The sequence below is a fragment of the Equus quagga genome, chromosome 12, assembly GCF_021613505.1.
Source record: "Equus quagga isolate Etosha38 chromosome 12, UCLA_HA_Equagga_1.0, whole genome shotgun sequence".
NCBI lineage: Eukaryota > Metazoa > Chordata > Mammalia > Perissodactyla > Equidae > Equus > Equus quagga.
This window is the reverse complement of record NC_060278.1, coordinates 35,364,886-35,392,303: the sequence shown is the minus strand read 5'-3', so window position 1 is coordinate 35,392,303 and position 27,418 is coordinate 35,364,886. Positions and strand designations below refer to the sequence as shown.

Genomic DNA, 27,418 nt, shown 5'->3' with positions numbered 1-27,418 from the left:
ACACCCACCCACATACCTCCTACACACACACACAATTTGTAGGGAAAGAGATCTCAGTCCCCTCCTCATGAAGGAAGGAAGATGTTACAGAGATATTATGATGCAATGGGGACCGTGTGAAGGACACTGCTAACATTATGAGGTCAGGATTTTTACTGAAATGTTTGCCCACATGCAATACTCTAGACATAAGTCAGCGTTCCTCCCTGCTACCATCCTAGTGGCAACTCCTACCCCTGTCTGCAATATGGGATTTTAACTCAACGGCATGAGGCCCAGGGCAAAAACTGAGACAGCAAGGAGGCACCGTAACAACTAGAAGGTTTTCCAAGTTGGCAAATTTGTGCTACAGAAATAAAAGATTCCCTCTGTCCCTATGGATAGCAGGGAGGAAAAGCATTTGAACATCGCACTTCAGATTAGCAGTTTCAGGGCAGCCTTGAAGGAGTTTGAAAAATTGGCTGAACGTGTAGCGGCCCAAAAAAGAGATGAAAGAGCAGGCTTGTTTATCCAAAAGGAAGGTAAGTTCAGTGATTACAGGGAAGTCCAGCTGGGTCTGATGGTTGGAACTGGGAAATGTTTTAAGCCATGAGAGAAGCAACAGAGCTTAATAGCAGAGATGCTGAATGAGGGCCTGAGTCCTCGATCTGACTCTGTCTTTACTCAGCCAAGTGGACTTGGAGAAGCTTCTTTCACTTTGCTGAACCACAGTTGTCTCAAATGTAAAATTAGAGGGTTGGATTAAATGATATCTAAGGGTTCTTCTGTGGGATATACCATGGGATGGCCCCCTGGTTGACCTGGGACTCTCAGTAGTGCATAGTGACCATTAACAAGCCATGTGAGCCAACTGCCATCTCTTAAGGGTATCATGAGACCATAAAGACTTTCATAAGCAGAGCAATATATGTATATATACACGTATACTATACTAAAGTGTAATATACTATAAAATATATATCTCGATATATTTATAAAATATATATATTCTCTGTCTCTGTCTCTCTGTGTATTTACATATTTGATAAAAACTAAGTACTGCTAGATAAGTTACCTTCTACAACAGAAGGACTGGCCTAAAAGACTGAGAAGGGGAAAATGTGATCTTAACTTTCAACAGACTGCTAATACTGGCATGCATTCATATTCATTCACAAATTCTGGAAAATAGGGTCTACTTGTCACCATAGGCAAGAAGCCAAGCACTAAAGAGAATGTTTCTAATGGACAGTTGTCTACCTCAAAAATGATATTAAGTACACTGCAGGAATTCATCTCTGCATTATTGCTCTGAAATCTTCTTGTCAATGACCTGATAGAATTAAATCATCCCGGGAAGGAGAGTCTTATCATCCTCACCCAGCAGCATTTAGAATGAGACACATGTCCTATACTGGTTGGTGTGAATTTAAAACACATAAGCTATTTGGAGATCTCAGAGAAGTTTCAAGCTTAATGTGACCAATATGGAATACTTGATTTTCCCCAAGAATAGTGGCCCTTCCTCATTTGCCCTTGTTTTGGTAGATAGTACCAACATCTGCTGAGTTTGAAGACCAGAAACCTGAGTGTCATTCTAGAACAAGGTTTCTCAACTTTGGCACTACTGACATTTGGGGCTGAATAATTCTTTGTTCTGTATATGTGTGTGTGTGTGTGTGTGTGTGTGTGTGTGTGGAGGGCTATTCTGTGCATTATAGGATGTTCAGCAGCATCTCTGGCCTCTACCCACCAGAAGCTAGTAGCACTGCCTCCCCTAGTTATAACAATCATAAATGTCTGCAGACATTGCCAAGTCTCTGTGGGGAAGGGAGGGCAAAATCTCCCCTGGATGAGAACCACTGCTCTAGAGTCCTGCCTGTCCTTCACTCACCACTTCTGCCCCAACCACTTCCAATCCGTTAGCGAGTCTTTACAATTCTACTTCCAACCATATCTCACCATCTCAAGTGCTCTGTCTTGGCTGCCATATCACTTGTCATCCAACTGAGGACACTCAAGAGTGAAACGGGTTGTTATTAATAACTAAGCTGAGAAAATAGGCATAAATGAGACTTTCCTTGGCAGCCCAGGATGCACGACCACCCTCTGTATCACCCTGGCCCAAGCCTCCAGCATCTGAAACCTGGACTAAGGCACTAGACCCTCACTGATATATAGTTTTCTCTCTTAAATCTCCTCACAGCAGCCAGTGTGCTTTCAAAAAATTTTTTTAAGTCAACTCTTGTCATTTTCCTGCATAAAAGCCTCCAGCGATGGCTTAGCATCATGCTTAGAATACAAATTTCTGACTTTAGCTCAGCCTCCTTCACCTCTGATCTCACCTCACTGCATTCTCCCAGTCCTCTCTACACTCCATACTCACGGACCTTCCAGAACATGCCATACTGTTTCCCGCCTCAGCGTCTTTTGGTTTGTCAGCCTCTGCCTAAAACACTCTTGTCTAGCTTTACACATGGCTGACTCCTTTTTGCTTATCAGGTCTCAACTTAATATTTTTACCCAGGTCCTTAGATAGAACTTCCCAGAGGTCCACCTCCACCCACCACCACCAGATGGTTCTGTCACGCCTCTCTATTGGTTTTCTTCCCAACACTTACCTCACTCTAGATTTAATGCTTTTTCTTTGTTACTAAGGTACGACATACATACAGTAAAGCCCATAAAGTGCACTAATCTTAAGTATATGGCTTGATAAATTTTGACTTTAGTAAACATACCTGTAGCTCCCAACCAGATCAAGACAACATTTAGTGTCCCAGAAAGAACCCCCATGCCCTTCTCACCTAGTATGTCTCTAGGAACTAGTCTTGCATGTCACAATCTGTAAATATTTCCCTTGTTTGCTCACTTGTTGATTTTCTGTTTTTCCCACTATAATGTAAATTCCCTGAAGGACGGATGTTGTCTATCTAGTTTTCCATTCTAAGTCCGGTGTCTAGCTACATTCTGAGACATAACAGATGCTCAATACATTTTTGTGTCTAGTTCCTTCTTGCCCTTGGTCATACTCCAGTGAATCACCAAATTTGGCAAAATTAATATTCAAGCAATCGTGTGTTTTTGCGTGTGTGTGTGTGTGTTTACATAACGTCAAAGAACCAATCGAGAATTGCTCTTTGTCACTTCTAAACTTCCACTCAAGGTGGACTCTGGCAGATATCCCTGATCAATAAAACTTTTCACAATAGGAAAGAGGTAATTCATTTTCTTATCTTTGTGTTCCTAAAATAGTGGAAACAAAAGCTATGGAGGAGGTACTAAACACCAAAGTAAAATACTTTCTTTTGACTAAGTAATATTTAAGCCAAGGACCTAGTTATGTTTCCAGTGAAAAGATCTTTAAAATGCAAAAGAATCTGGTTTTTATAGGTTGAAACCATACAATAGACTAGCAAATAGAAAAAACAGCTGAAAAAGACAATGTAGTTCTTGGAATTTTATGACAACGTTCTTGTACTTTGTTACAATGCAGATGCAATTGATTATGACAAGTTTTATGCGACAGTACAGGAACTCTTCGGTCCAGAAGTGAAGAATCAAGATGCGAAATGCTTTTACAGGAAACTCTGCAACAACCTCGATGCCTCTATAGACTGGTGTGAGGTAGTCACTTTTCATGTTTATAATATGAAATCCATGCATTATTTTTCTTTATTTAGAATAAATAATTAAAGTGTTACGCCTACAGAGGTTAGACCCACAATATGGTGGCATGTTTAAATGCCTACACCCAGGAAGACATGGCCGCTGCCCGTAGAATAAACCAAACGGATGTTTAGCTGTATTATTAATGAGTAACTTCTAAATTCTTTTAGACCAAGCCGCCAATTGGAAGAACTACACATGCCATTAACAACAACTAAGATATTAATGGCCTTCATTATATTCTCCATGAATTATTCCTTTTCAACAGTGTCAATATACACAAATTTCAGTGTATCCAAATTTTTAACAAAAGAGAAGAAAAAGGCTACAGCTGACTACCTCTTACATTTCCTGAGTCATTTTATGAATAGCACAGTACTGACTCCTTAGATATCATTCTGATGTTCTTGGAAGAACACATAGGAGTGTGTTTGTTTGTTCAGTGATCTGTGGACGACGGTAAAGGAGAGAGAAGGCCTTTTATCCTTCTTTAAACTCACAGAAGACCACACTCTAGATTTGTCAATAAACCAGATTGTTCCTATGCTAAAAGGACTTGAGGTAGCTTACAACTTAAAAAATTGCACACCTGCATGCAGGGTAATTAAAATGACTTAAAAGTTATCTGTTCCAAGGTGGGTTAAAATATAAGTTGCATACAGGTTTTTATTTTCTTTTACCAGCTTTTCATTTTCTCCAAATGTTCTGCCCTGAATGTGTGTTCCTTATGTAACCAGAAAAAAACAAAATGAATCACAAAGTATGGAGCAAGTCCTTTAAATAAGATAGTTCAAAGAAAATTAGTATACTAATGCATCATTAATAGTCATAAAATACTCCAAGCATGTCATGCATATAATTACTAGACTGAAATTTAAACTGTTGAAAAAGAAATTTGAGATCCTTGAGGTTACAGCCTACCCTAGGGAAGGAGATATTTTCTTTAAAAACGTTATTTGATTGAAACATTTCCTTTTGAAATGTAAAACTTTGTCTCTTCTGAAGGAGTTTATCTGGTATATTATCTCTTAAATTATTCCTCAAGAAATTTTAGTAATTTGATGTTTTTAGTATCCTTTTGAAATTATTTACGGCAAGCATTGTAATATTGTGTTATTACGAGTAAAAACAGCAAAATTTCTCTTTCCATAAGAGCAGATGTTCCACATGATGGCACCTACCTCCGTGTAGAGTGACTCTACAGTACATAACATGACTGATGGCTGATGTGTGGATGACTGATGGCTGACTGATACACTTATGTGCACGGCTGACGCGCTGTCTGGGCAGGCAGCAAAGATGTCTGGTGGACAATTTGAACTAACAAAGAGGATACCTGAGCTCTGTTTCCTGTATTGACCCTTGAAAAATTGAGAATTATATTTACTCAGATGTTGACATTGATTGAATTCCTACCTGGCACTTGGGGCAATCCACATACTTCCTAACCTTCCTAATTACTTAGTAATCTAACCATGCACTTCCTCATTTAATCCTCAGACCAAGGCATAGGGCTGGGGTTATTATTGATTATCCTTGTCTTGCAGATGAAACTAAGGAACTTGCCTGAGGTCCTATGAGTATTAGGCAGTAGAATGGGGATTTGGATCCATGCCCAAGTCTAAAGCACCCAATATTGCCTCGCATAGGACACTCCAGGATTTCTTCCCACATCTCTTCTCAGACACTTAACAAATACGCTGTCATTACCTCCATAAAACTTACACCAAAATTACAAATCAAGTTAAATGACTGTAAACTGCTTTTTGAATATGGGTATCATAGACACATAGGACATTATTTCAAATTCATATAGGACAACACACATGGTGGGGAGTTCTCCACCCCTAAGAAACAGCGGAATTGATTAGCACAGAAATGATCATCAGCCCCATACCATTTCACATTATTACCTGAAAACTACTTTTTCACACTATCATCTGAGGTTAAATTGGCTGCTAATATTCATCAGTTTTTGGTTGTATTTTGCACGAATAGTTGAAATTGTACTGAATTGCACTTATAAAATGAGGATGTGATAGGATTCTAAAGGTGTCCCCACTCCCGAGATTCCTGTGCCCTGGTTATTCAGTCAAGCACTAATGTAGGTCGTGCTGTGAAGGGACTTTGCAGATGCAATTGAGGTTACTAATCAACTGACCTTGAAATAAGGAGATTATCCCGGATTACCTGCACCCAGTGTATCACACGAGACCTTAAAAACAGAAAAGGAAGGCAGAAGAGAGATTCCAAGCATGAGGGGGGTTTGAAGCACCATTGCTGGTGCTGAGATGTACGGGCCCATGGACTAGGGCTGCAGAGAGGCCTCTGGAAGCTAAAGGCAGCCTCAGTGACAATCAGAAGGAAACGGGGGCCTCAGGCCAACAACCTGAATGACTTGGAAGAAGATTCTTCCTCAAGTCTTCAGCAAAAACCATGTCTCTACTGACATTTTGATTTCAGCCCAATGAGACCCATTTTGGACTTCTAGCCTATGGGACTGTGAGCTAATAAATGGGTGTTAAGTCACTATGTTGTGATAATTTGTTTCAGTCACAATAGAAAACTAATACAGAGGGTATGGTGTCAAAGTTCAAAAAGTATGTGTCGGGCCGTCCCGGTGGCGCAGCGGTTAAGTTCGCAGGTTCTGCTACTTGGCGGCCCGGGGTTCGCCGGTTTGGATCCCAGGTGCGGACATGGCACCGCTTGGCACGCCATGCTGTGGTAGGCGTCCCACGTATAAAGCAGAGGAAGATGGGCACGATGTTAGCTCAGGGACAGGCTTCCTCAGCAAAAAGAGGAGGACTGGCAGTAGTTAGCTCAGGGCTAATCTTCCTCAAAAAAAAAAAAAAAAAAGTATGTGTCTGCTGTTACAACCAACAAAAGCCAAAATGTGCCCATAAGAGGAATTCAAATTCAACAGCAATGGAAGGAGGTGCAACACTTAGAGGAGGAAACTGGAGAAGAGAGAGGCAAGAAAAGGACTAAGGATTGTTAGCTACAATCGACTTTGGAAGGACTAAGAATTATCATCTATAATCGACTTTGGAAGGTTTGCTGTATTTTTGTTTGTAAGATGGGAGAGATTTGGACACGCTGACAGGAAAGGTCAGTAGAAAGGGAGAGGTAGAGAGAAGACATGAGGGAAAAAGGAGACCAGCTCGGAGGAGACAAAAGGAGACCGGACACAGAGAACGGTGGAGGGATTGCTGTTGGAAAGGAGAAACGTGTCTTCCTTTGAAAGGGAAGGGTGGGAGGATGACTCCAAAACCCGGTTGGTTGAAAACAGGGTGGCAAGAAGAGCTGAGGAAGCTCTTGTCTGGTGGCTTCTACTATCATCTGAAGTAGGAGGTGAAGTCAGCTGCTGAGAGTGACAAGGACGTTTGATATGAGTGGAGAAGGTTTGACATTGTTCTGTGGATAATGGACAAGATCATCTAGGGAGGCATGGGACAATGGCCGGGTGACAATGAAGCCCCAGGAGGCTGGAGCTAATGAAGATTGGTGGCCCCATCGAGGGGCTGGGAGATTTTCTCTGTGGCTCATCAGCCACAGCAGCATGGGTGCAAGGAGCACAGGCAGTTGTATTTGCCCAGCAGGGGGGTTTCTTGCCAGGCTAATGCAGTGATGTAAGGGGATGGCGGTATGGAAATGTGTGACTGAGGTGACAGACCACGGATTCCAATCTGGGTAAGAAAAGAGGCGAGGGCCGCCGGGATCTGAGGGGTTGGGAGGTGTAAGGGGCTGAATTCCCCTCTCAGTTCTGATTGCCTGGGGAAGTTATGTAAGTCCTTCCCACTGCGGTTCCACACACCACCTGCGTATCACAGTGCCCACCTGACGAGTCTTTTCTATGAGAAGAACCAGTTCCATCCCCAGGTGGACTGATAGTTTTAAGTACTATCCCCAAAGAGAGCCTAATTTTCTCGTTAGCGGTTGTGGTCTTGATATAATTTATGATATTTTTCCTCGCTTCCAGGTGGCCTTCTTAATCTAGCATTTCTAATGATAATCATAGCTAATATTTGTTTTAAAAAATTACTATCTGCCAGACACAGTACAAAATGCTTCACATACATTATCTCACTTAAAACATCATTTTACAAACTCAGAAGTTCGTCCTTTTATTCTCTGTTGAGGAAATTGAGACTTCGGGAGGTGAAGGTATTTGTCCAAGTTCTGAATGCTAATTAGTTGTACAGCCTGCACTCCAACGCTTGACCGTCTGATTCCATATTGTGGATTGAAATGCTACAGGGCTAAGGTGCACATTGATATATGATTGCTAACTGGGTAATGCACCAGTGAGTGATGGTGAGGAGATAGCAGTGACGGAAGGTTCCTGTCCACTTCAACTCAGATCTATTGAAAGCACTCCTCTTTCTCTTTTTTATTATTTATTTGTTTTTTGAGGAAGATTGGCCCTGAGCTAACATCCACTGCCAATCCTCCTCTTTTTGCTGAGGAGGATTGGCTCCGAGCTAACATCCGTGCCCATCTTCCTCTACTTTATGTGTGGGACGCCTGCCACAGCATGGCTTGATAAGCAGTCCTTGGTCTACACCAGGGATCAGAACTGGCAAACCCCGGGCTGCTGAAGCAGAGCGCACAAACTTAACCACTAAGCCACTGGACCAGCCCCCCACTTTCTCTTTTATCAGTCCTTCAGAGGGAATTTGAGGCTAAGTCCAGAGGGTTTGTGCTCATGAAAAACGAGCAGTGATTTCTAAAAAGATGAAAAATTACTTAAGCTTTCATTGAGTGCTGATTTTGCTGGGAGGAGGAAGGGAAAACAAGAGAGAATGTCTGATGATCTTGATCTTCCCTCAGAATGAAATCGAACTGTAGGAAATGATGGGGGCAGTCGTTGTGTGTTGGGAGGTTTGGATGAGGAGGAAGGTAAAGGAAGAGGTAGTAACATTTGAGGAACGACTCATGGAAGGACATACGTTAGCATATAATGCGAAGCCATCATGTAGCATCAAAATAAACAAATGTTATAAAACAACTGATATATAGTTGGGTTTGATTTATTTTCGATTGACTCATTTAGTCACTAGGTCCTTCAAACTTAAAGTGCAACCACTCACGGGGAGCCTGTTAGAAATGCAGACTCCCAGGTGCCACCCCAGACCTATTGACTCAGAATCTGCACTTTCACAGGACGCCCAGTGCGTCTTCCGTCCACTAATGTTTCAGAAGCACCCCACCATTCATTCCATCCACTCCTTAACAGGCACCAACTAATCTCAAATTCACGCGAATAGCATCATTCATTTATAAGAATTTTATCTGCTTATTCATAAGACAATTGAAAAGCAGCTATCTTGTTTTTCAAATTCCTTGGAATTACACAATTTGGCAATTCACAGATAAAGAGCACTTTTCTTCTTTAGGATATTCTTTCATAGTAATTTATTTTCACGCAACACATAGAGAGTAAGATTTGGAACAGTTAAGTAGATAAACCACACAGTCTCTTCAATTCCAAAACTCCCTCTCAACGCGATGAAAAGTCTTGCCCAGGAAGATTTGTGGAAAATGGGTAGGAATGATCATTTGAGAGTGGCCAAGCTCAACATCAAGGTTCTCAGCTGGGACCGTGTCTGATGACGGCTGATTTGATTTCCAGGTCAGTCCAGCTCCTAATAGATCCGTCAGTCTGAGCAAGGATACCAGCCTGGAAAGAAAAATTAGCGACTTCTCAAAAATCATGCACCCTCAGCATACGGTGTATTCAATACATTTAGCTACGTTCTCCTGCTATGGGGAACCCCCTGACATTTATAAATCAAGGTGTTAACCATTAACCCAAATTAGACTTTAAATTCAAGAAACATCAAATCTATTACTTTACTTCCATTTCTGAGATATTGTGCATGTTTGTTACCGAACCTGAAGTGAGTTCGCTCACCCGTTGCGCAGCAAGCCAATCTCTGACACCGGGTGTGGTGGAAGAAAGTAGGAATTTTATTTTTGCACAGCGCTGAGCAAGGAGAGAGGGCAGCTAATGCTGAAATCCCAAACTCCCAGAAAAGCTAAAAGGAAGGGTTTTTATTTGGGGCTTTAGGTAGGGAAGGGTGAGCATATGGCCTTGCTGGTCGGAGCTTTCCCACCAGCCTGTCTTTGGCCTTGAGACTACTTGCAGACAGGAGGGAGCTCATGACCTTGCTGGTCAGCAGCTTTCTCACCAGCCTGTATCTCTTTGCGGGAGGAGATAGTCCAGGTGCTTGTCCTTGATGCTGTCTGTCTCCTGGAGGATAGTGGATTCTGGAGCCAGGAAGCCAGAGAGTAAGCAGGGAATGAGTGTTTTGGTTTTAACCCCATATATGCTGGGTTTAATGCAGAGAAACTGATATCAGGGTCGATACCATGTTCACATGTGTCGTTTGGGATTTTAGATTTTTGGATACTTCTCCTCTGAAGAAGATTCTCTTGCTTCCCAGATGGATGAAGAAAGTTTGGTTTTCCTTGTTTCTAGAAAACAGCGAATTACAATTTCAGGTGATATTTTCACTTTCCCTTCCAGATTAATATGGGTTTGAATATTTTCTCAAAAATAAATATTGGGAATATAACATTTCTGTAGAATCACTTTTTAGTTTATTTCCTCACTTTATAACTGGGGGGCGGGGAGTGACACTTTCGCACGCAGTATTAGAAGAAACTGTATCTGCAGGTGAGTTTGAGTACTTTCATTGCTCTCAGGACATTAAGCAGGGAACGTGAGGGGAAAAAATTCATATTTTCCTGAAGAGGTTCAGACCTCAAGTTAAAGCTCTCTGCAATGGCATCTCAGTGATGCACGCTCCAGTACCCGATGGAATCACATTTCTTTCAAAATATTCTTATAATTGAATTTTCACTGATTAGAACTCCTCCCCACGCTCTCATCCCCGATTATCTTATGGAGGTTTAGTCTTCCATGCCTAAAACTGTGAATTTGGGCCAGTCACGGGGTGTTATCTCAGTTTAGGAAGTCTCCAGTTCACATAGGTCATTTATTCTTAAATTTGAGCCTGGGATCCAGAAACGCCCATCGCTCTCCACTTCAGGTGTTCTCTCCTTCCCTCTCTCCAGGGAGGGAGAAGTTCAGGAAGAGAGAAAGCTCCTTCCTCTGCTCCTGTTCTCCAGCATTTCATCCTAAATTCAGAGATGAAGTGTGTAGTCTAGGTCGAATCTGCTGTTGCTTAAAAAAGAGCCTGAACTTTCTCCAGTCCTTTGTGAAGCAAGCCCACCTTTGCCTTCAACCCTTCCTTAGCCCAACCATAGGCTTCACCAGGCCCAGCCTCTGGTCATCAAAGTGAGAGCCAGGGGGTGGTCCCTGGAGCCAACCTGCTGAGCTGAGGAGGGGCCAGCGAGCCGCTGAAACCTGTTGTTGGCATCCTGAGGTAGAAATTGGAAAGCACGTTTCTAGATGGCAGTTGGGTTCTGTAATTCATTTGCTCACTTAACAAATATTTGCTAAAGTCTGCTACGTGGTCCAGGTAACTTTCTAAGTGCTGGGGACACAGTGGTAAACAAACAAACAGAGCTAGACAATAAGAAAATCAAACAAGCAAAATATGTTATATGTCAGAAGAGGTTGGTTTGGAGATGGGAGCGGGGTGTTGTGACTTTAAATAGACTGGTCAGGGAAGACCCGGCTGAGAAGGTGAGGAAAGATCTGAAGCTTCCAGGGGGAGTGGAGTGGGTGGGGAGAGTGCTAGAACAGGGGGTCAAAGAGGCAATGTGGGCGTGGGGCGAGGGCTAAAGGCTTCTGAGCTACAAGAGGACAGGCAAGATGTGAGTTACACTTGAAAGGTTTGTTCCGGCTTCTGTGCTGAAAATAGTCTGCAGTGGGGAAGGAGCAGAAGCAGAGAGAACGTGTGGTGGCTTGGAAGAGGATATGTGCTTAACCTATATCAAATTATTTTTTATTATATTTTTTAATTATAGGGGTCCCTAAGGAGTGTTTTAGACATTTTTTCTTATTTGTGCCCCTGCTCTCACTCCATGGAATTTTAATACCTCAGATGCACCGTGTATCTGTTTATGTACTATCTGTATGCCTGTGGTTTATACACACAACCCCCCAAGAACCAATTTGCACCCCCTTGGGGCCAATATTTTCTCTGTGGAGAATGCATGGTGTAGGGCGATAACACTAGAGTGTGAGATCCGTTCACTTGCTTTTCCTCTCTAAAAGTTGACGATTATAGACACTAAATCACCCCGGGAAGAGGTTAGATATACATGGCTTCGTCATTCAGTACATAGGCATGGAAACAGGAAAGTGCCTAGTGCTTTTTTCAAAATGCACAAAGTAAAAACCAAAGCTTTAATAACAGTACTCAGGTAGTTTTCTTCTTTTATACTAGAAAGCCTGAGATAGTATTAGGATTTTGTTCTGTGTAAACCATGATGGCCACGGTTCAAAGACAGGATTCCTAAGACATGAGCAAATCTCCAAATAGAAATGATTCCAAAAGATGTTTGGAAAACTCATTCTCTGAGAAATGTGCACGTGTGTGTGTACGCTTGTGTGTGTACATGTGGGGGAGTGGTGTGTATCTTACCTTTTCCCTGGGAATTTGTGCAGATTGGTATCTCCACGGATGATTGAAAAGCAACAGTTGCTGGGTTTTTACAATTTTCCTCTATTTTTTAAGGAAGTTGGGGCTTTCTAGCAAAATGCTTTCTTTTTCTTTTCTTTGTTTTAAAAACAAACCTAACAAATGAGTTTTAAGATCTTTACTGCTGGAAATTGAAATGAATATTACGCTGTTGACAGGCAGTAGAAGACGGGATGTGATTAAGTGCATCGTCAAGATTCCTCAGTTGGATTTAATAATAACAGCTTCTCAGAAAGGATTAATAACAGTCTTCAACAGCCAGGTAATTTGAAAGCTTGGATTCTTTCCTCCCTCCCTCCCTCCCTCCTTCCCTCCTTGCCTTCTTTCCTTCCTTCCTTTTGTTTTATCTGTGCATTATGTGTATGTATCAGGTGCAGCAGAAACCATAAACCATATTTCAGAGTTATTCCAAAAAATAAAGCCAAATATTATGAAAATGATAAGATTGCTGAGCCCTGGATCAATTTTTCAGATTTCGGTAACTGCATTTGGCAATATTCCTTGGGGTGTTATATTGAACCATGTGGCATCAGCGCAATTAAATGATGATCCTGGATAATTTATCAGAGAAAATCAGAAAAACTCACAAGTCAGGTGATTTGGTCATAATTCTACCAAGTAGTAAAAGGTTCCAACAAGAACCTTGGAGTAAAAAAAAAAAGGCTCAAATTCCAGCCCCTCTATTTTACTAGCTATGATGTTAAGTAGGGAAGCAATGAGCCAACGTATACCTTTTCATGTCTCTTTTATCCATCTGCAAAATGAGGGCACCAGGACCAGTCCTCTCTCCCTCAGAAGACTGTGGTGAAGATCAAAAGAGATGATGAATCCAGAAGCATCTTATGAACAATAAATGCCCATATATATGTAAGGCATTGCTATTATTAACGCCATTTCTTTCTAAATTTGTAAATTTTGGACTTCCATTTTCAAAATACGAGCGATTATAATGGAATGTACGATGATACAGTCTATGTCATATGTCACTGTGAAAATTAAAGGTGAAGGTTTGGTGTTAAGTATCAAAAAATAAATCCAATTATTAGCTTATTTCCAACCGGGGGCAAGCTTTATAAAGTAAAATATATTTGAAATAATCATCACGTGATCAAAATTTCAACAGTAATTTCCAGCCCTTCAGTGATCTCCATCACAGGCAGCCAGATGCCATCAGAGGAGATGGCTGCCAGCCATGGGGTGGTGCAATGGGAGAGTCCCAGTGCCAGTGTGAGCCCAGCCTCCCTGCCCAGCCATGCAGGTCACTTATCTCCACGCCCTGGTTCCTCCTGATCCAGAACCAAAGAACTTCCCTCCCTAGGTAGTTGTTCTGTTTAAATGAGTAAATACATATAAAGTGCTTAGCGTCGTTATAAGCACTCAGTAAATGTTGGCAATTATGATTATGAACAAATGATGTGTAAACAAAAATGGATTTGCCTCATTTATGTAGGAAAATCTTCCCTGGTCTCTTTTTTTCCTCCGTGCATTATTTCCCTTCTCATTTTTCACCTTTATTTCCTCAAAAATAGAACTAAGATTGTATCTAAAGAAAAATGTGAGGGGCTGGCCCCATGACTGAGTGGTTAAGTTCACGCGCTCCACTGCGGCGGCCCAGGATATCTCTGGTTCGGATCCTGGGCGTGGACATGGCACTGCTCATCAGACCATGCTGAGGCGACGTCCCACATGCCACAACTAGAAGGACCCACAACTACAATATACAACTAAGTCCTGGGGGATTTGGGGAGAAAAAGCAGAAAGAGAAAAAGAAAAGAAGATTGGCAACAGTTGTTAGCTCAGGTGCCAATCTTAAAAAAAAAAAATTAAAAAAAAAAGAAAAATGTGAGAAGGAAAATAATGATCTTCGTAATACAATAGTTCAGGATTATGTGAAACAAAATGAGGTGGCATTCTCATATTTCCGGAGAGGCATCACACACATATGCACACACGCTAGTCTATAGGTGCACGCATATATGCTCACAAACACACAGACACATCTCTTCCCTATAAGACAATGCAATGAGAGAGAAAAGATTGCTTAACAATTATTTTAAGATTTGATACACCAGGAATAAATGGTATTTTGAATGTTGCATGCCTTCCAAATAGGATGACACATTCTGTGAGAAAGTAATTTGGTAGAGTAGGTCACAGGAACCATTCATTAAAAGGTAGCCATTAATAATGCAAAATGTCTTATAAAATTGGCTCTATGTTTAGTAGAATAAACATAGGTAAGGATGTTCGTGGTGCTTTCTGGAGGGCTTTGATATAGACTCTGACTGTTATTAATGAAAATTCCTGCAAAAAAAGCTAGATTTTAAAAATTCAAATCACACCTGTAAGGACTATGAAACTTTGAAAGATGATAGGAGAACTTTAAATATGTGGCTTCCACCAAAGATGGAGGTGGGGAAATAGAGGAGGAAGCCCCAGGTGTTGTGCTCTCTGCTCACCAGTTTGCTCAGAGCGCCTTCTGTTTCCCATGGAGAAAAGGTCCCCGGGCAGAAAAGGCGTTTTGAAGTCTCCAGATGAAAGACAGTCTGTGATGACCATGACTAACAGTTTTAGTTAAGGAGATCTATGACTTATTTTTCCTCCTGTTCACATAATCCATTCCTTCTGGGCAGCCTTTTTCTAGACTTTTCCCAAGACCATTCGAGAATGCCAAATAAACCAGGTCCTCAACACACTTGACTACTTCCCTTTACCTTGGGAACAATTAACATGCCTTAAGGGTTTAAGAGGCTGCTCATGTATGTACCAGGTGTGCATGGAATAAATCTATGATTCTCCAACCACATAGAACCCAGGGCATGATATTCATTCAATAGATACTTACTGAATAAAAGCGGAAGCTCACTCGATAGAATGTTCTTAAGTCTCTCAATAACTTGAGCAATAACTTCCAAATAAAACAGTGGGTTTTTTTCCTACATCAATTTTTATTCATATTGACCTATTTAGCATTCTTTCAACTACTCTTGCCATTGCTGTAAGTATTACTTTGCATTCACAATTTTTGATATCACATGTTGCTCTGAATAACTAAAGAATGTGAGGCAGTTCACAAATAGAAGGAACAAAATAATTAGGAAAGTCTAAGACTCTAAGAGCACAGTCCCCAGGCTTAAAGACAAGCTGCAGAAGCGTAAACCTCGCCCGAAGCACACAGGGCACTATTCCCCAGGGCTGGGCTACAGGGAAAGGAGAAACAGGCAGGCGACTCATGGAAGGTGGAAATGACAAGTGAGATCAAATCGAGGAGTTATTGAGTTGTTTTAGGGTCAATATTCTCATCTTTAATTGTCGTGCCAACTAGGTTTCATTATTGCCTTTCTTTGTTTATAGATGAGAGTTCAGACTAGCACCAATGTTACCGTAAGTACATTTTTTAAATTCCTAATTAAGTCAATCTTAGGGCTATGATCATGGTTCCTCCATAACTCATCACCATCGAATGAAGTGCCGGAATTGGCTCTGAGAATAAGATGTTTTCATAGGTTGTAAGCTTATGTTTATTGACTAGGATCAAAACTAAACTTTGAGCAACAGCAAAGAGGACCCTTTGCTTTCTGGAGTTAAACTGATTGCAGAGAATTGACTGGAAACTGATCACTCCTTGGAAGCTTCAATTTAAAAGCTTCGCCTGTTTTTCCAAGCACTCACTGTGGAGGGATGTGAAAAATGGACACAGCCTAGGTTGTGAGAACAACAAGGAAATAGCCAATGGAAATAATTGACCACATTTGATTTTAAACTCGAAAACGGCATAAAAAAATTTGAGTGCAATTTTTTAATTTGTTTAATCCATATTGCTAATTGGAAAAGTAATCTTGCCCCGATGTTGTGAAGCTGTGGTGACTTGCTGTCAGAATCCCACCGCGGCTTTATGAGACATGGGCAAGGCTGGACTCTTCATCCCCCTTGCACGCCCTGAACGCACCGAAGTACAAAGGAGGGTGCCAGGCGCCTGGCAGAGGAGGCCCGCTTCTCCCTAAGCCTGTTAGAATTCCTAACACGCTTTACAGAGGGTTCAAGGGCATGACTGACATGACCTGAGGCAGGCACTCAGACGTGGGAGCTGCCGTTCTTGTTCAGTAGTGTGTGGTTGCTGATAAGAAAGATGCTGCCCACAGCAACTTCTCCACTTTAGGCAAGACACAAGACAAACTCATTGGCCTCACCTTGACCATTGCCCCAAGGACAACTAAGATCTTTTCTAGCTAAAAGTTTTAAGCATGGGGATAACTTCAGAGAACTTGCTTAATCAGTGCCCTAAATCTAGTCTCCCCGTGTCCCTGTGAGGAAGTGTCCTTACAAAGGTGAATAGTGCAGAGACGACTGCTCTGCCGGCCACCCTGTGCTTCCAGGGAGCTGCTCCAGGCACTGGCTGCCTCATTCTCCAGCTGATGGTGCTGAGACACTCAGGGTAAGGATGAAAGGGAAATAGACGAGAGCCTCTCCTCAAACCTCAGAGAAGAGACATTGCGAGGCTCCTCTGCAAATAAGGAGGCCAAATGGGGCTTTTAACGTAGCGAACCTACTCTTTACTAACCATCGCCATGTGATGGAACAAAATACAATATTACACCCCCACCCCCATTCTATGCTTTTCTGTCAGGACACCTCCTGGATTACAGGATGTGATTACCTCTCACAGCTGAAACGAATTGTCGCCACTACAGAAAGGACCATTATCGTCTGGGATTACAAAGCTCAAGGGAGCAGCCAGGTACTGTGCTAAGAGAAATACTCGAAGAAACTCGATTGTCTTTTCCATACTGGTGGGATATGAGCAATCCACTTTCTCTACTGAATATCAGTTTCCTCATATGGAAAAAACTAATAATCAAGTCCAGCTTTAATATTGTGTAAGGCTAATTAAAAGAGAATGTTCTTTCCTTTTAGTGTATGTTTAATTTCAGGGTATTTGTTTTGTTTTGTTTTTGAGAGAGAGGGGCTAATTCCTTTCTTCTTTCATACCCTTCTCTGAATCCAAGTGCTATCTGTTTGATTGTGTTCATGTTATCAAGTTCAAAGCCTTTCTCTCCAACTCAGCTTATTTGGTAAGAAAATTACTAAAATCAAATGCTTAATTCTGGCAAAAAATCTAATGGGGCAGATGTTAATGTTAATCTCTTTAGGAGCTGAGATGTGACCACTTAACCAATTTACAATGTTTATTTATTAACTTGTTTCTCTGCAGACCTATAGAAGTAATGAACGTGTTCCTTGCACTCAAGCAAAACTCAGTCTTGAAGAGTCTCATGAATAAACATAATATATAACATTCGGGTCCAGCAAATTCTACAGTAAAAAGAACAAGTGCAGTAGGGGCTTCGGGAGAGGTGAAATCACTGAGCATTGGGATTATATAAAAATGCCCTCGGGCTGGCCTGGTGGCGCAGCAGTTAAGTTCACATGTTCCGCTTTGGTAGCCCGGGGTTCGCCAGTTCGGATCTTAGGTGCGGACATGGCACTGCTTGGCAAGCCATGCTGTGGCAGGCATTCCACATATAAAGTAGAGGAAGATGGGCACGGATGTCAGCTCAGGGCCAGTCTTCCTCAGCAAAAAGAGGAAGATTGGCAGCAGATGTTAGCTCAGGGCTAATCTTCCTCAAAAAAAAAAAAAGGAAAAATGCCCTCAGAAAGAAGGCCAACTTTGAAGGACACGGAGGATTAAGAAACTTTCCTCTGTGCCTTACTTGTGCCTGGTCTCAGTGAAAAACTAAACTTCTCGTGCTTGTTCACAATGCTGTAACCGGGAGGTAGTGATGCCGGGATGGTTTCAAAGAAGGCAGCTGGTTGCTTAATGTACTTTACATGATGTGTGACTATCTCGTGTCATACAGTTTGACTGCAACTCTCCTCCCAGCTCCCTCCTGTTTTCACTCTGGCTTTTCAATCCCATGGAAGCCGCCGATTCCTTGAAAGTGTCTCCTTCCACTCTTCGGTTGCCCTCCCTCCGCTCTCCTTCCCTTCCCACCTGCACCGCTGGGTGGATCATCCGACCTGAAGTCATCCTCACCCTCCATTCTCTTAAATCTCTATCCTCAAAGCTCTAGTCCCGGAGAGATGCTGCAGCCTTTCTCTGCTCCTTCGCAGCGGCGAGCGCTGCTGGAAAAAACACAAAGCCGTGCTATTTGGCATCACTACAAATTCAGGGTCTGCAGACTCACTTGGGCGCGGGTGGCTTCCATCAATCTCTTTCTTATCTTTGCCAACTCGCTTTCCCATTGCCAGCAAGTATTCCAAAATTCCCTTCTTCTCCTCAGGCCCTCTCCCACTCAGCAGATGAACTGGCCCCTACTTTCCTGAAAACACTGAGTCTATAAGGCTTGTCCTCTTTCAAATTCTAGCCGTCTCACCTACAGCTGTAACGAGGGGTGCACTCCTTCTTCCTTCCTTTCTTAACTTCCTCTCTCTGAAGACAAAATATCTTTGTGTCTGATGCTCCCCCCAACCCCCGCCTCGTCCAGAACGAGGCTCCATAGCATCTTCTCTCTCTCTTTTTGACATGAATCTCTTCTTCTAGGATCCTTTCTCTCAACCTCTTCTGAATCTTCCTCTCAACCAATTCAGGTCTGAGATCTAAGGTCACCCTCCCTGACCACGGAGACTAAAGTGGCCTCTTCAGTCACTCTTCATCACAGTACTCTAGTTTATTTCCTTAAGTGCACTTCTCATTATCTGAAATTATCTGCTTTATTCATCCATCTTCCCCCAATAGAATGATAACTCCACAAAGTTAGAAACTTGTCTTGTTCATCACGATATGGCTCGTGCCCAGAATAGTCCTTGGCACATCATAGGTGTTCAGTAAACATTTGTTGAATGACTGAATGAACTTCTAAATATGTTCGAGTCTCACTCATTCTAAAGGAAAAAAATGAATTAAAATTTTTTTACATATCTTTTTCTTCTATCTTAGGTAGAGACTGGATTCCAGGAGGGCAGTAGCCACATAGCTTAGTGAATACAGTTCAGTAGCACAGAGTCAGCTCGACAAATGCTTGCTGAATGTTTCCGGATAAACTTAGATGTTAGGATAGTTTTCTCCTTGCAAAATAATTGGGACTTTAATACTTGATTTTCTTGTTTAACACCCAGTTTTATGTCATCAGTCTGGTAAGACTGGAACCTTTTTGTGCTTCCTGTTCATATTGCCTTACAAATCCAAGAGAGGGACATTCACAGGAACACATCAGAAATTCTCATTGCTTGTTGCGCCAGAGGTGGGTAACCCACCCTTTTCACCACAAAACACCCAAAAGCACAGTGGTGGGCTTAGAGTGAATGTTTATTAACTGTTCTTGGTTAACTTTGGTTTTTTGCAAGTTCCTTTAACACTGTAGAAGTATCTGGAATACTGTAGAATACTGTAATACTGTAGAAGTATCTGGAAGGAGAAACATCAAAAAGTAAAACTTCTATCAAATAATAGGGGCAATATTTATATTTAGATATTTAGAGCAATGGAATAACGTATCAAAACGTTCTTCTGTTTCAGGAAAACTATTTTGTCATCAAGCCTATGGATCACTGCCTCCTCTGCGTGTGCACAGTGTCCCTGCCCGACCAACTCTGCCGAGACGACATCCTCTTAGGGGATGATGGAGGTTTCGTGAACAAATTCACAGTAAATAGTGACGACTTTGGACTGAAGCAGGCAAAATCCAAAAAGAAATTACAAACTCAGGTCCTGGACTCAAAGAACTTTAAAAGGTAAGGGTATTACATGCGTAGTCAAGTTGTTTAATACAGACATTGTTCCAGTGTTTGTATAGCGGAACAATGTGAGACCCCACGGTAGAGATCTGAAACGCAGAGCTGAACAAGAAACACTTCTTGCCTCAAGGGACTTCTGGTACAATAGAGCAGACAGACAGGAAAGTCAGCAACTGACATGCCTATTCTGAGTGCTATTGACGATCAAAATCTTTAGGTACTTGAATGAATGAAAGAGTTAAATAAAAAATTAAATCATGAAAAAACTATAAAAGACATATACAACTATTTGCTAGCCCTTGAATATGGAAGAAGATTCTACAAATAAAAGCAATGGATACAAAATTCAAAGAAAAACTTTGATAGATGACTATACACGAAAGAAAACCTTCTGGACATCAAAAGATTTTTAAAAGTAGGTAAGAATGGAACAAATATTGATAATAAATATTACAGACAATGAGTTTACTCTTTAATAGGTATTAGAACTCAATTAAAAAACAATAATTCCTCAAGAGAAAAACGGGCAAAGGCCCAGAACAGATAGTTCACACACATGCACATACAGTACAAGTAGACAATAAACATCTCAAAATGATCATCAGGCAAAAATGCTAACGAAAATTATCTCTAACTAATGAGATTATGGGTGATTTTTATTGTCTTCTTTATCATGGCAGTGTTTTTGAAGTTTTTAGAGTAAGGCATATATTACCTTTACTAGCAGAAAGACAAATTTTGTAGTAAATATATCCCCTGCATTAATCAAAGAAGTAGAACTTAAAATCAGATACAATTTCTCACTTATACAATTGGAAAGTATTGAAAATGGGGAAGATGCTATGAGGTGGGCATTCTCACATACTGCTGGTGATGGAGGTATGAATTGCATCCCTTTCTGAAAAGCAGTATGGGCAGACGCATAAGAGTCTACATAAACATTTATGCATTGGGACCTGGGATCCCCACATGTTTAAAAATATAAGTATGGATAGGGCCAGCCCCATGGCCAAGTGCTTAAACTTGCATCCACTGCTTCGGGGGCCCGGGTTTGCAGATTCAGATGCCAGACATGGACCTATACTACTTGTCAGCCATGCTGTGGTGGCAACCCACATACAAAATAGAGGAAGACACATGTTAGCTCAGGGCTAGTCTTCCTCAAGTAAAAAAAATAGAAGATTGGCAATAGACGTTAGCTCAGGGCTAATCTTCCTAAGGAAAAAAAATATATATATATATATATGTCATGGTTATCACAACATATCATTTCTAATAATAAAATACATAGTATCTAACTATAGAAGGATTAATTTAAATGATCAATCATTTAAATAAATCATTCAGATATTATATAAATGTATAATATAATATTCTATAAATATATATTTATATATTTTATAAATATATCCATGCATATGTAACATATTTATATGTAAAATATATATTTTGCCAGACTCCTAAAAAATATTTAATGTATCAAGGATGTTTAATAAATCATAGTATAACCATATTAGGGAATGCCATGCACCCCCATTAAATTATGTTTTGAAAAATACTTAATATGGAAATATGAATGATATAATATTAAGTAAAAAAATATTTTTACTTTTCTATGTACATATAGATCTAGTTTTATAAAAAGATACATCTATGTGTATGTGCATCTGTGTCTGTGTATTGCTACACTTCTACTTATAAAAATATTGAGTGTAAATATCCCAAAATATTAATAATGATTACCTATGGGACTTCAGAGAGGTGATTTTTATTTTTTCTTTATAGTTTTCTACTTTCTAAATTTTGTACAATGAAAATTTTTCTTTTAGAATAAGAAAAAACCTTTTAAAAATACAGGATTATACTGTCATTAATGTGACAAACATTTTATCCCAGAGTTAGAATATGCAGTTAAAAGATCATTGCAACTGTCACTACAATGGAATTATTGCTGGAACCCTAAGAATGACACAGTAACGATCCATCTGGCTCCATTTTCCATTCCTCATACAAACAGTATCACTTAGTTCCACCAAGAGCTAGACTCTGATGAGGCAGTTTGTTAACACGTGATGTGCTGCTCTACAAACTAGCATGCATTTCATTCCAATGATGATAGGCTCTTAGGACAGATGCCGAGACATGAATCTTCTCTTTACTGAGATGTGTGTCACCTGTCAGGAAATTCCATGGCTTGTTTCCCTCCGTGTCCCCATTAGATAGATATGTTAGAAATGAGATTGTGGATCTGAGGAATTTGAGGAATCTGGGTACAGTTAAATGAATGCTAATTCACATTGGTTCTTTCGGGTGACTATTCACGTGTAGATGATTTAATCGTGTAGATGATCGACATGTACACAATTTATTATTTGAGACTGAAGTATACGTGTAGGCTGCATGTTGAGGCATTTCCTTACCCCAAGAGCTCTTCAAATTCAACAGAATGAAAAGTATTAAGGCTAAAGAGATAATTAAATTCTAGAGTCATTATGAAAGTTTTCCTGCAGTTGATATCCACACAATTCATTCATATTGAATGAGGGGGTAGCAAACACTGGTATGCAAAACATTGTACAAATTAAAGAAAGAAGTAGCCAGCATCCAGAGTTCAAAATTAAACACACTGTGGCATGCAAGGAGAAATCTCCCTCTCCACTCTCTTCAATACCATATTGTTGAACTTGCCTGCCTTGAGTTATAAACGTGTATTCCTCAACTAGAATCTAAAGAACTTGGGGACAGGAATTTTACCTTAGGAGCTGGCCCGGTGGTGCAGTGGTTACGTGTGCGTGTTCCACTTCGGCGGCCTGGGGTTCACCGGTTCCCATTCCAGGTGTGGACATGGCACTGCTTGGCAAGCCATGCTGTGGCAGGCGTCCCACGTATAAAGTAGAGGAAGATGGGCACGGATGTTAGCTCAGGACCAGTCTTCCTCAGAAAAAAGAGGAGGATTGGCAGATTTTAGCTCAGGGCTAATCTTCCTCAGGAAGAAAAAAAAAAATTTCCCTTAATCATCTTTATGTCCTTGGTACCTGGGATACAGTAGGTGCTCAATAAATGTTTGTGAATGAGGAAACAAATACTGTAACATAGGAGGAAATATAACACCATGAAGATGGCTTCTTCCAGTTAAGAGGAGAGTTTTATGGCAGAAGTTCACCCTCTGACACCTAGCTTCTCACTCAAATGTCCTGTGTACTGATGAGCGAGCCTGTGATGAGGATTCACCAGTGCTCTGGGATTATGAATTTCCCAATTCTTCAGTTTTGGAAATATTCATGGAAAATATGAAAGTGAGTTGACTCGTGTAAGATATAAAACAATATGAAACGCAGTCTTCCATTTGTATGATCAGAATTTTTTCAGTAAAGTACAGATAGTAGTGCCAATATCGGACAGGGATTCTTCTAGATTATTCCTTTAATTCTGAATCTATAGCTCAAAATTTGATGATATTCTTTTATTTTTCCACTTTAAATATGCTACATTATCAAAATTTAACAGCAAACTGTTGTTAAACAGTTAAGTGTGGTATAATGCATAAGGTGGTGTTATACATGCAGGCTTTACGGCAGTTCAGAGGCGTGATCTGGCTAAAGTCACAGGGAAACGCCCAACAGAAACTCAACGTGATGTGTTTGTTTGTCTAAAACGACCTCCCTTTTTTTTCTTTTAATTCCAGCGTTAAGAGGAAGCTACATAATGACTGGGTTATGAAAATTAGATACATTTCAGCCCTAAATTGCTTTGGATCTTGCTCCTTAGACAGTGCTCATTCACTAGTTTTGGATTCCTTGAAGAGACTTGAGGATAATTTGTAAGTACAGTAGTTTATAGACAGCAACATTCTGTGACTTTCAGATTTTTCACAATTGATAAGCCCATGGCAGCCCTGGAACTTTCAAACTGGTTTTGAGAAAAATCAAGTATTAGTTATTCCATTTGTTTGACGAGATTAATTAGATTTTCAGGAGGAAGTTGAAGATATTCATGCAAATCTGAACATGACGTCACTTCACAGCAGTAATTTGGCTTGTTGGTTGTTTATCACTATAATCTTTTGGAATAAATCAATTCAGGTGTATCTATAACTAGATTTTCCCAATATAGATCTACTAGTGAAACTTTATACTTTTAAGATGATTTTTACAGGTCAACTGGCTAGCCAATAGCCTGTGAGTGTCTGTAGCACGATCATCATGTTCCATTTGTAATAAATACACAAAATGGCTTTCTTATAGACAGGCGAATTTGAATAGTGCGTAGTCTTATTTTCTATCTGGTTAAATACTGGTTAATATATAATAACTATAAAACAGCTATTGTATTTTGTTTCAGTTTTAAAAAAATGCATTGAATTATATGCTACAACATGGATAAAGCTTAAAAACATTATGCTAAGTGACAGAGCCAGACACAAAAGACTGCATATTGAACGATTTTATTTATAAGAAAGGTGTAGAAAAGGCAAATTTATAGAGACGGAAAATAGATAAGTGGATGCCTAGGGGTGGTGTGGGAGCAAGGATCCCAAGTGGACACAAGGGAACCTCTGATGAAAATGTTCTAAAATTTTTTTGTGGTGATTGTATACAATGCTATAAATTTACTAAAAATAATGAAATTGTACACTTATAAATGGGTGAATTTTATGGCATGTAAATTATACCTCACTAAAGCTGTCTTAAAAAATGTGTGGAAACTTCTGGTTGCCAGTCTGACATGTAAGGAGTTTGAAAGTCATCACTCAGACCTAACATCAAGTGCAAAACTAAACAAAGTGAAAAATCAATAACTCTTCTCAGATCTATCAAACAAGTGAGGTCACAAGTCAACCTGCTGCCCCCAAACTTGGAGAGACAGGCAGGCAAATATCGAGAATCCCAGCCTACAGGAGCAGAAATCCACAAGCAGAAACCTCCAGGGAAACCAGTACCAGGGTAGGGACACCGAAACTGTAATTGACAAATTGCTGGGGGCTCAGGTAGACAAGGCTGATAGTTAAAATCTCCAGAGACCCCGTCATGGGGGTCCCCACACTTTTGTGAGTTTCATCTCAACGAGCTTGACCAGTTTCTCACAGTGAATATTGGACAAAAATCTTCTCCTGCTTCTGCTGGAGGAAGGAGAAAATGAACCACCTTGAAATATACCAGAGCAGTCTTCTTAACAAGGCCTGCTGTCAAGAGAAACTATCTTACCAGAGCCTAAACCATTAAGATTTTATCAGAGACTAACCCACTTGGGAGAAGGGAAATACTCAACTCTAGACAACTCTAGTCTTCCTGTCCCACTAAGAGAGGGAGGGAAGAGAAGCGCTGGTGAAGTTCCCGTTTCAGAGGAACAGGTTCACCAGAAGGCTGAGACCCAAGCATAGGACTACAGACTGCTCCCCCCTTACCGCTACATTATTAAAAGCCTATTTACAGCAGTTCTTTTTACGTAGTCCATCAAGTCCCACTAGCAAGAAAAAGTTACACAGCATACCGAAAGCAAAAATGCAGTTTAAAGAGTGTCAGAACCAGACTCAGCTGGAACAGGGATGTTGGAATTATCAGACTGGGAATGTAAAGTAACTACGACTAATGCACTAAGGGCTCTAACAGATAAAGTAGACAGCATGCAAAACAGATGAGTCATGTAAACAGAGAGGTGGACATTTTAATAAGGAATCAAAAAGGAATGCTAGAGATTAAAGAAACCTGTAATAGAAACAATGCCTTTGATTGGCTCAAGAGTAGACTGACATGGGTTAGGAAATAATCTCTGAGCTTGAGGATATGTCAGTAGACACTCTAAAAATGGAAAAGCAAAGAGAAGAATGACTGAAAAAAATGGAATAGAATATCCAAGAACAGTGGAACAACTACAAAAGGCGTAACATACGTGTAATGGGAATACCGGAAGGAAAGAGAGTAAGAGAAGAAATATTTGAAGCAATAATGACTGAGAACTTCCCCAAATTAATGTCAGATACCAAACCCCAGGTCTAAGAAGCTCAGAGAATAGCAAGCAGGATAAATGTCAATTTGATTTTATACTATGTTGGCATTTCATAATACATTCATAGCCATAAAGAAATATTCTGAAAACGTATGCAAATATAATATGCCCTTGTGGTCCTATAGAAAACATATATTCTACTTCAACATCCAGAGAAGGGGTTTTCATTTCCTAGCTATACAAATCTACAGCCATGATTTTAACAGCACACATATCTCCAGTACACTTACCAGGGTAATTCTAGCAGTTAATACGGCAACCAGAAAGTTATACAGGTCATGTAGTTCAGCCTTTAATCCAGAAGTGTATCAATTATTCAATAAATATTTACTAAGTCACCATGTGTTAAGCACTGTGGACAATACAAATATGTTTAAGTCATGACCCCTGCCTTTAAATGCTTAAAATCAAAGTGGGAAACAAGAAATATAGATATGAAATCAGCGGTATGTTGGAGCTAGCTCATATTGGCTAATGAGAGCTGATTGCTAAGATTTCAGGAATTTGACAAACTTATTGTTAAACACTGCCATCATTTAAAAATAAGCTCGCAATTCAATTATATTAAAAACAAAGGCAATAAATACTCAAAACTCATGACTTCCTATTTATTTTACTACATTTTACTTTTGTTTATGCTTTTGAGGATTTTATGTCCTCAAGAACATAAAAGTACTATATAATGGTGTGAAACTGTATATCTTTTCTCAGCTCCATGTTCAGAGATATCACATTGCTAGTTTGAAATCTGCCATGATAGGAATATTTATACCATGGAGAACAGCAAATGTTGTAAACCAATGGCAAGTGTTGTGTTATAAACCAGTGGCACTCTCCCATCTCCTCTTCCCTGGCCCCAGCTGAATATGAAACATCTGCCAGCACACCACTGCACAGGATAATTCACACTGCAAAGCAGAGCAGTTCAAGGCCAGTTGGATGGGGTAGGATTATAGGCATAATAGGAGTTCGGAAAAGGGAGTGATAAATGATAGTCCTCTAGCAAGCCCATAGAGATAAAAACAAGAAACCTTATATAGGGGACTATGTAAATACATTTGGTAGCGATTTCATTAAACAAGAAAGTTTCCAGCAGCCACAATAAACATGACTAGTCAGCATTTGGACGAATGAAGTGACTTATTTCTTCCTTCTTAAAGAGTATCTGTACATTGGTGTGTTTAGTTGCCTATTGTCAAACTAACATTACAAAATGGAAATCAAAAGATTAGTCTGAACAATATTGACAGGCCCTAACTTCCAGCACGTAGAACTTTTCTCTTCAGAAACTCCAGGATCCCTCTCTCCGACCTCTGTGTCTTACCTTATCAACTCTTAAATGCTCTAACTCCCACTCCACCTGCTCAGTGCTTCGTCTCTCCATTAGGTCAAATTTTATCATCCCTCTCTTTGAC

At 40.4% G+C, this 27,418-nt stretch overlaps 1 protein-coding gene across 1 annotated transcript in view; it reads left to right on the top strand.

Annotated features, from left to right (window-relative positions):
• Positions 1-376: 376 nt before the first annotated feature.
• WDR64 (WD repeat domain 64) overlaps positions 377-27,418 on the top strand; it is a 114,291-nt gene continuing 87,249 nt past the window's right edge. The window contains exons 1-8 of the mRNA XM_046680060.1: positions 377-521; positions 3,476-3,606; positions 10,050-10,152; positions 12,422-12,525; positions 15,618-15,647; positions 16,891-17,001; positions 19,780-19,994; positions 23,683-23,817. Coding sequence (XP_046536016.1) covers positions 377-521; positions 3,476-3,606; positions 10,050-10,152; positions 12,422-12,525; positions 15,618-15,647; positions 16,891-17,001; positions 19,780-19,994; positions 23,683-23,817 — 974 coding nt within the window. The remainder of the gene's footprint in view (positions 522-3,475; positions 3,607-10,049; positions 10,153-12,421; positions 12,526-15,617; positions 15,648-16,890; positions 17,002-19,779; positions 19,995-23,682; positions 23,818-27,418) is intronic.